General features: G+C 42.9%; 1 protein-coding gene across 1 annotated transcript in view; it reads left to right on the top strand.

Annotated features, from left to right (window-relative positions):
* LOC135484261 (uncharacterized) overlaps nucleotides 1-9,463 on the top strand; it is an 18,945-nt gene extending 9,482 nt beyond the window's left edge. Inside the window, exons 15-21 of the mRNA XM_064765570.1 lie at nucleotides 900-1,004; nucleotides 1,797-1,895; nucleotides 2,208-2,405; nucleotides 2,674-2,772; nucleotides 3,254-3,358; nucleotides 4,163-4,273; nucleotides 4,827-9,463. Of these exons, the coding sequence (XP_064621640.1) occupies nucleotides 900-1,004; nucleotides 1,797-1,895; nucleotides 2,208-2,405; nucleotides 2,674-2,772; nucleotides 3,254-3,358; nucleotides 4,163-4,273; nucleotides 4,827-8,006 (3,897 nt within the window). The 3' untranslated portion in view covers nucleotides 8,007-9,463. The remainder of the gene's footprint in view (nucleotides 1-899; nucleotides 1,005-1,796; nucleotides 1,896-2,207; nucleotides 2,406-2,673; nucleotides 2,773-3,253; nucleotides 3,359-4,162; nucleotides 4,274-4,826) is intronic.
* The last annotated feature ends 16 nt before the right edge of the window (nucleotides 9,464-9,479 follow it).

Below are 9,479 nucleotides of genomic sequence, written 5' to 3'. Positions count from 1 at the left end.
CATCAAACCTAACACTACATGACACAATACCATGCTCTTTATCCATCTTTCCTCCACATGAGGTGAGCACAATGGCCCTGGCCATTTCATTAACTACACCGGCCTGTAGCGTTGATCGTTGACGCAGGATCATGATTGTCTTTTCTGCTCGTTGATTGGATGTTAAAATAAGGCGAAAAAGGAATGACGGCGCTTTCACCATCCCGTTCAGGGAGCCTATCCAAAGAAAAGTGATCAACGTCTGCATATGACGTCTTCGTTGGAACCATTGTATACTAATACATACTTGCATTACACTGAGTCGGAACATACCCTCGGTTACTCTAGTTTGTCTTTTAAATTGGTCACAATGTAGGGTCAAAGTCTAATGACGGTTTGGATGTACTTTGTGAGATCGCCTTTTAGCTTGTAGCCAAGTTTGGATAGGATAAAAAAAAGAATAATAACCAGCCATCTAAATCTCGGACGCAAACATTGAAAAGCAACCAATATCATTCCGTTTTTTTATTCAGCGCCATTTTGCAAATATAACTACATCAATTTCAAGTATGAATGGAAGTAATTACTTCACCGTCGCTTTCAGTCACTGTTTGTATCAATCTTTTTGCGACTGTACATGTAACTATCACATATAATAGTATGATTTTAGTAAAAATATCTCCCTCTACATGTCCAGTTCTTATGGAAAATAATCGTTTCGACTTTCGGTATAGTGATAGGGAGAACCCCCCCCCCCCCCGCCCCCCCGTTGCGCTGATACATCGATAGATGGTGGCGAATTTTCATAATCATATTACATCTAGCCTGAGCTTCATTAGTTACCAATGGCATTCAATTTAGTGTAATCAACTGATAGTCGAAAGAGGTATAATTTTACAGCAGAATAATTTCCACTTTAGCTCGGGCGTACACCTTTAATGAATGGAGTTACTGCGTCGAGAGGGAAGACGGATGTAGTTGAGGCGCTTCTCAAAGGCGGTGCCTCCATTGCTGAGAGAGACAGTGTAGGTGATTTGTATTGAATACGGGCGGCCTCTGTAATTGCCGCTGTAATTTATATCGCACGCGCGGTTTCAATAGAGTGTGATTATTACTTATATCAGATCTTCCACTCTCGTAATATTCCTTGATTGTTGAACGCTTTCATATTGATCAATTACCTGTATCTGCACAATCATTTTTGAAATTCCAAATTGAACCTGTGCATATAATCAGGTTGGGTGAACAAGGTGTGGTTCAAAGATGCACCTTGCGATATAATCCGTCAGCACGTGACACAAACCTGACAATGTTTCGTATAGCCTTTGCCATAATCTTGTTATACAGAAACAGCTGTATTTAACTTGGAAGATTATTGGGTGCTGCGTTAGTTGATTATTTAACCTTTAAGACCCGCAATCACTGGGGGTTTTTATGATGTGATTTCCTTCGTTCGTTGCTTTGTATCAGACTCGATCGAATGTGAATGTGAATGTATTACGTGTACATCAAAAGAACCCAACGTTATATCACTACTTGTGTAAACGGGGAAGCGTCAATTGTCGATGTTAAATGTTTGATCATATCATTTTCTGGTGCGGACTTGTGTATTCGTCGTTGACATTATTCTCATCTTTCAAATATCATATCAAGGCTGACACAATGTCATAATTTAGTTAGATGCAACACACATCATGGTTGAGGCTCAACCGATGGGTTAAGAATTCGCGACAGTCCCAGCAAGCTGTCCTGGCCAGACAGGCGAACATTAACCTGATATTGACTGTTTGAATAAAGAAAGCTTTATTTTATTCAAGCGGGGTAGAAGTTCACTCCATGAGGCTTGTAGTCTGGGTTATCTCGGCAACGTTAAGGTCCTTCTGAAGAAGATAAAGAACGTGGACATTCAGGACAAGGTAGACAAAACGTTATGGGAACGAATTAATGTTTTGAGAGTGTTTTAAACAGACACACCCAGCTGCTTTCATGGACTCGTTTCACGTCCATGCTGTTGCTTAAATTTGACGGCAGACATAATTTTTCGAGACATTCGTATTTTTCAATCCTATTACTGGTACCATGGTTGTCGGGTGTCACAGCACTACGTTTGACTGTTTGACTGTTGACATGAATATGGTTAAGAAGTTGTTAATGATCCTAATGTTCAAAATTATCATCATCATCATATCATACACTCATTTATATCCAATTAAGCATTTTGATTTCAGAATGGTCATGGCCCGATCCACGACTCTTGTAGAAAGGGTCACCATGAAATAGTGTCCGAGCTCCTAAAGTGGGGCAGCAACGTGGAGCTGCGTGACAATGCTCAACAGACCCCATTACATAAGGCGATCAAGTGCGGCAGCGTAGAAACAGTGATGACTCTCTTGAGAAGTGGTGCACAGCCGAATGTACAAGACATGGTATGAGCAAACATTGATTTATGTTATTGTTGATTCGGGGATTACGAGCTTTCAAAAGAGCAAGTAGATTTTCTTGGCGTTATAGCGACAATGAGATACTTTGAATATTAATGTAGTGCCCACATGCCCATATTCAGGCTACCCATGGTTTGTGTAATTGATATTTCGGGGTTTGAAGGAGTTTAGACGATATCAAAGTATTGGACGGGGGGGGGGGGGGTCAAGATGCCATGTCAAGTGTATACAGTCATGAAGTATTGTCTTTCAGGAAGGGGAAACCCCACTCCATATGGCCATCTTCCTCGGACATACCAACATAGCAGAACTACTTCTCAAGGCTAAAGTTTATGTCAACACAAGAGATAAGGTACTTTGACAGTTAGAAACACTAAAAAAACCAATGACATTATCAAGGCCATTATAACCCAGCTGTCCACTGCCCAGTCTCGGAAGTTCTCATCCCTGAATTGCCATAAAATGGAAACACTTCAGAATTATCAGGCTATGGATGTCATATTGAAATTACTATGCACATAGTTGACAATGGCCGACTTCTCGCTCTCGATTCACTTTCTTACTGAACTCGAGTTTTTGTCAGTAATTGATGAAGTGGGATACAACAAGAAGGTATGCAATGTGATTAACTGGTTACCGATAATAAATACTTTTGGTACATTTCTAGGTCCATCACAGGACCTCCAGTAGTATTGACCGCGTCGTCATGAATTATAATGAGCTCTTGAAAGAATTCGACTCTCCATTTAATGCAGAAAAAAGCGATTGTTTGGCGAGCCGGGCTGGCCAAATAAGCATTTCCTGTATTTACCGCCGTGTTTTCCTACTTTCAGAATGGGCACACTGCCTTACACGAAGCCTCAAGACGGGACCAAGGTGAAGATGGGCTCATCGATTTGCTACTTCTTGCCGGAGCAGATGTAAATGCACGCGATAAGGTAGGCGTCGCATGTGATCAGCTCAAAAGAGCGTATGAGAAACCGAGTACTGCCTGAAATTGCCAATGAAGGCTGTCGTACAGCTAATGCACCTATATAACTGCGTTGGTAGAAAACGTAGCGAGGACAGGCTAAGGGAAATGTATTTTTCGTTGGAATCAGCCCGTTCTCTTTGCCTAGAGACCGGTATCTCAGGGCCTTCACATTGTGAGCTTGGTAACGAACGTCACCAAGCTCACATATGTTACTAAACATGGATAATAACGCCCTTCGAGTACATGTAAGACGTCCAAGACGTGGGACTATATGGGAAGGTCAGCGAAATGATGTTCTTGTTCACACACAAAGTCTGAGTGTACGGTCCATGTCAGGTTCGGAGCATGGCATGTATTTTCAATCAAAGAAGGTTTTTCAAAGACAACACTCATCAAATTCTTAAGAATAAAGCAAATGACTTAACCAGAGGCTAGTGTTTTTTTAAAGTTCGTCACGACTGTATCCTTGTAAATCTGGGATCGAAAGGGAAATACATGTAGGACATACTTGGTCGCCTTACCGGAATTAACGATTCCGAGTACGCTTTAATGTTTCCTTCCCGTGGCGGATTTGGTTTATATAGCAATAAAGGAAGGCTATTATCGTCTAGACTGTACCAATATGAGACAGATAAACATCATACAATCTTTTTATGAGTTATGCTTGAAGGAGCAACGATTCGGCGTTTTGCTTAGCAATGCAATCACTTAGACATCTCGGTGGCTGAATGTTTAATGTACATTGTATGTCTTTTTGCCTTGCCAACAGTATAGCAAGACCGCTCTAAACTTCGCAACAGAGAGAATGCATAAGAATTCTGCACTTGTATTGGCGCAGGCGGGGGCTGAATTAACAACGGAAGATCTTCGGTTTGTAAAGGTAAACACAAGGGCAAAAAATTACCGAAATGGATAATCTTGTTAAATACTGACTGGAATGAGAAATGTATCCCGTGCACGTTCATGGGTTCGGGTAGTTCGGGCTCGACTTTGTTATCAGGAGATCATACAATGAGATAGGCGTTCACGTTGGCGTTTCGGGGATTTGCGAAAACTCCTTGCTAATAAGGGAATGCCAACCACATCCTTTAGCCACGCCAGTCCATGAGAGACTGGCATTGGCGATATGATAGGAATCTGAAAGTAATATAGTGGCTCACAAGCCAAATGTGTCTGGCCTTGTCATTGGTGGTAACACTATTATAAACTTTACTTTAAAGAAATAGACAGCCCAGTACGAGCATATATTGTCCTGACACCGAGGGCAGATATGAAGCTTAGAGTCAGGATGCAGAGGGGGCAGATATGTAACTTCTGAGATATTACAAGCAATGGCGTCATTCTCATTTGATTTATTCATAATTTAGAATGCACTTATACGAAGAGTGTCTTTAATTCATTCTGTAGGTCATGCATCCTGACTCTAATTTCAGGTCAACATCAGCAGTGAGAAGTGGGTTGCGCGTTACGTTGACGTTGACGACGAAGCCTTCGTTATAACTACCGAGAACCTCGAAGACCTTATTGAGGATATCGACGAGGGCAAATGCCAGGCTATACAACGTGTGACTGTTGTTGGGGAGACCGAAGCAGATGTCCTGGAAGCACTCGAGTACTTTCATGATCAACACATCGCCGTGCAAGATCTGTCCTTTTTCAACATCAAGGGCAAAATTGACCTGAGTAAGTTGGTAGACCTAATGTCGGAAGTTGTTTGCATGGTCGTGATCAATTGCACTCTGAAGGGCATAGACAGTATGGCCAGTTTGGAAAACCTGCGGAAGCTATCTTTGGTAGACTGCAACCTAATAACGATGTTTGACCTGTCACATGCAAAACGATTGGAGATTCTAGACCTCAGTCACAACCGACTCCAGGTTCTACCTAGATCGATTGTGGACTGTGAGAACCTTAGAATACTAAGGTGCAACAACAATTTCCTTATCAACATTCCACCAGATTTAGGAAAGCTCGCTTCTGCCCTAGAACAATTGCGCCTTCATAGTAATCGCCTCCAGCAACTACCCCCTTCACTGTCAATGCTGACAAAGCTGACTGTGTTAACCTATCACAACAACTCCATCCACAACATACCAGAAGAGCTGAAGGATGCGCCAATCCCAGAGTTATTGAAGTATCTTAAGGCGCTGCTGTCCAATCCCATTCCAAATAACAAGGTTAAGATGGTTTTGGTGGGCCAGGAAGGAGTAGGAAAGACGACGCTTGTCAAGGCCATCCGCCGACGTTCCTGGATATTTGGTGAAGACGACGAGGTCATGAAGACTGATGGAATAGACATCACCAGTATTGACATCGAAGGCATAGCCCTGAAGTGCTTCGATTGCGGCGGTGATGCGGATTTCAATGAGACACACAACTTCTTTATGACGCCACAAAGTCTTTATGTTGTCTGTTTTAACTTGAGTGAATACTGTTTAATCAATTTCGAAAAGAACAGCCACACCCTTGGTCGTCTTCAACTGTGGCTGCATTACATCTTCTGCAAGGCTCCCGATTCCAGAGTCATTATTGTAGGCACCCACGCCGACCATCCTTCCCTCAATGCTACTCTACTTCAGCAGATATGGCAACAAGTGAAGGACTTAATACAGTCTGCCAGGGCCCACCACAGAGAGTATTTTACCAGAGGGCAGGTGCTATGTGATTGCCTCATTTGCCAGCCGGCTGAGAGGATGGTGCGACGAACGAAACACAGCGGAACAGCGGGCTACGTTATCCTCGACAAGCCGAATGGCTCTGATCGGTCTTCAGACACCGACTTTACAGATAGTGAAGATGAGTCTACAAAGCCCAAAGACTTTGCTCACACTCCGCGTCTCGGCTACGCTGCAATATCACACGTTGTCGGTTACGTTGAGGTAAGCAGCCTGCGCAAGATTGGGAGCAGCTTCCTAAACTTCACGACAAACGAGAGTATGGAGAACCTAAAGGCACTTATTTTGAAACAAAGCAATGAGTTGATTGTCCAGACTCCGACCATACCAAAGTTGTGGGCAACTGTGCTGGAGGCGCTTTATGACAAGAGCAGGCTAGAGGGTGGGAAGCAGTACTACATCACGCTTGACAGGGTGATGGAAGTATACAAGGCATACGACACCCCAGATGAGGAGGCTGTCAGAATAATGCTGCTGTTCTTCAAAGCCCAAGGAGAGATTCTCTTCTTTCCACACATCCAAGAGATTCGAAATATCGTCATCCTGGATCCAATGTGGCTTGCCAAGAAATTCTGCACGCTTGTGAGCTATCGTGACACGGGTCTTGTGTCTGGGTTTTTCGAGCATAGCCTCCTTGCAGATCTGTGGCCTGATCTAGATAAGGTCGAAAGGGAGCAACTTCTTATACTATTCCGGGAATTCGGGGTCTGTCTTCCTGTCAAGGAAACAACCAATGAAATGGTGCCATGCAAACTGCCGATTGGTGAACCTGATGAAAGTCTCTGGCCACACACGCCTCCACTGGACACAAAACAAGTGACTTTTACAGTCAAATTCGCGTTTGTCCCGCCGTCTTTCTTCAGTATACTCATTGCCAAAAATGCACGCTCCTTTTCGGCAAATTCAGATTCCTGCGCAAGTATGTTCTCGAGATACTTCCAGAACCACATTGTGGAGTTTGTAAAATACTCAGCTCCTGAATGTCATGACTGCTTGAGGCGGAAGGACCATGACGACGATGGAGCCCTGCATCGCATTCACTACGAGTTTCTACCTCATCTGAAGAACCTCTTGATTACTATCCGTGGACCCAGACCTTGCTGCATTGTTGATCAAATATCACGTCTTCTGAACGCCACCATCTCCTGGTTTGAAGGAATGAGCGAAGTTGAGCTGAACACGATTCTATGTCCTGCGTGCATCATAGAAGGACGACATCTCTGTCACGAATTTGTCACCAATGACATTGGAAGGCTGGGATCGTCACCGGTTGTCTGTCAACGAGGTCATGATTTTCCATCTGCAAATGGCTTGATCAACGGGGATATTCCATCGAAATACAATCAAATAGTTTCAGTCCGCCAGAACCTGGAAAGTCTTGATGACAGGGAGTGTCCACGACTATTCGTAGTACTACCTATCAACAAGGATGGACTTACGTTAACAGAGCGGGTAAAGTTATGGGTCTCGAGCGTTCTATTCGATGGGTACGCTGTGCATTTGCTATGCGAGTTCCCTGGAGGGTACCACTTTACAAAGTCCCCTGGATACCGATTAAACAAGCCGAGGGAGTTCATGGAGATCTACGGCGATCATGTCATAACTCTGCTGCAGTTGATCGGAATCGCAGGGCGGACTACCAACGTCCCTACTATCGTGGAAGACGCACTAGACATGTCCTACGCTGTTTCTGACCTGATTGAAGATTACCGGTACAACTTCCCCGGTGCTATTACAGTTGGTACGATCACCGATGCTGAGGTAGCCATGCGACTCCTTGAAGAAAACGCTAACAGCTTCAACCGTACCCGCCTGCGTCAGTTTCTGAACGTCATGGACAGGCCACGGTGTTTCGGATATCTTTGGCGCCTTGTCTACAAGAACAAGATAACCTGGCTTTGCGAGAAACATTACAAGCTACTTAATAAAGCAATGTAAACCGCAGAGGAACAAACAAAACGTTTTCGAGCATGTATACTTTGAAATCCTTTCTAAGAGGTCTTAGACCCGTCCTTTGACTTGCATGCGGATCATATGTCTGATATGTACCTCTTAGAAAGACCTTCGAAGTAATATTACACTTATATGTGGACGAGTACGAATTCAGATAAGAACAGCTAGACATATGAAACTAGTGAGAGAATATCCCGAGAAGAATTTCTGATGGTTCTGGTGTTGGTTCGATTAACACAAGCGAAAAGCAGTTTACTTGATCCAACCTTCACAGTGAACATGATTCAGGAATTCAAGGTATTCATTTGAAGGCTTTTCAATTCCTTCAATTGGTGTACTCAAGCAGTTATGGTTTTCTAACCTCAATTGAACCACTGAATTTAAAACGAGGCTTCGTACTCACAGTGCATTCTACACTGAAAACTGCCGTTTATTATAAATGAACGTGTTTAAAAATACAGAATTGTACCCAACTGTTGGATTATTTGCATTTTTTTAAATCGACAAGTATGAATTACTTGATAAGTCAATGTGAGAAGATTGTAATCAGAAAAACCACGATAAATTCAGGCCAAAGCAGCTTGCGGCAGCTGCGACGGGATTCTGCCGAGGAAATGGAGTCTAATTAATATGCCACATACAAAAATGTACCTCCACACACATTAGCATTCGCATCTATTTTGAAACGACGGATGACACTCGTGATAGCTCCTCATCTCCGGAACGGAAATATTAAAACATAAGCGGAACTAACAGCGCAAAAAAGGTTGCACTAATGCAACATCAAAGAAGTTGTGGTATCTTGGGTCCATCAGGTTTACAAAAAGACATACATCATTTCTTAACAATCTTGTCCGTTCCGGTCTACCCGAGCATCCCATCAGCTTCCTGTTATGTCGGTGTCAGTGTAACATTAGACTGGTCGTAATACCCAGCGCTACACTGACATACATCTGAGGCAGAAACAATGCAGCAGGATTAGTGAAACGAGTTATCAGAATAGTTTCCTGTCATTCTTTCCCGATGAAAAGGTGAGTTACTCGTAGCTTAACAGTGGCTGAGTTGCATCTAACCAATCACTATTCGTTTTTGATCTAACCAATGCTTCCAGTCGGATATTCCAAAACTTCCACTTGGCTAGATGTTAGGAACTGATATTAAGAACGCTTTTGAGAAACATTTAGGAACCTGTGATGTAACATCCTAACCACAGCTACATGTGATGAATAGGTGACACGATGGGGCTACGAGGGGAATATTTCTAAGTCTGTATTTGTATGAAAATATTGAAGTAAAAAGGTTTTATTTTAGCACGAAAAATGTATATCCTCGCCTTTGTTCTCATAAGGTATTTAGAATTCTTTTTCAACTTACAGGTACCACAAATCCTCCAATCGATGAAAATAAACGTGGCATTTTTTTCAAACGACATGTGTTTTTTTTCTAATTTTATCCACA

Source organism: Lineus longissimus, chromosome 3, assembly GCF_910592395.1.
Source record: "Lineus longissimus chromosome 3, tnLinLong1.2, whole genome shotgun sequence".
Lineage (NCBI taxonomy): Eukaryota > Metazoa > Nemertea > Pilidiophora > Heteronemertea > Lineidae > Lineus > Lineus longissimus.
Note: the sequence above shows the minus strand (reverse complement) of the source record. Positions and strands in the feature narration are given on the sequence as shown.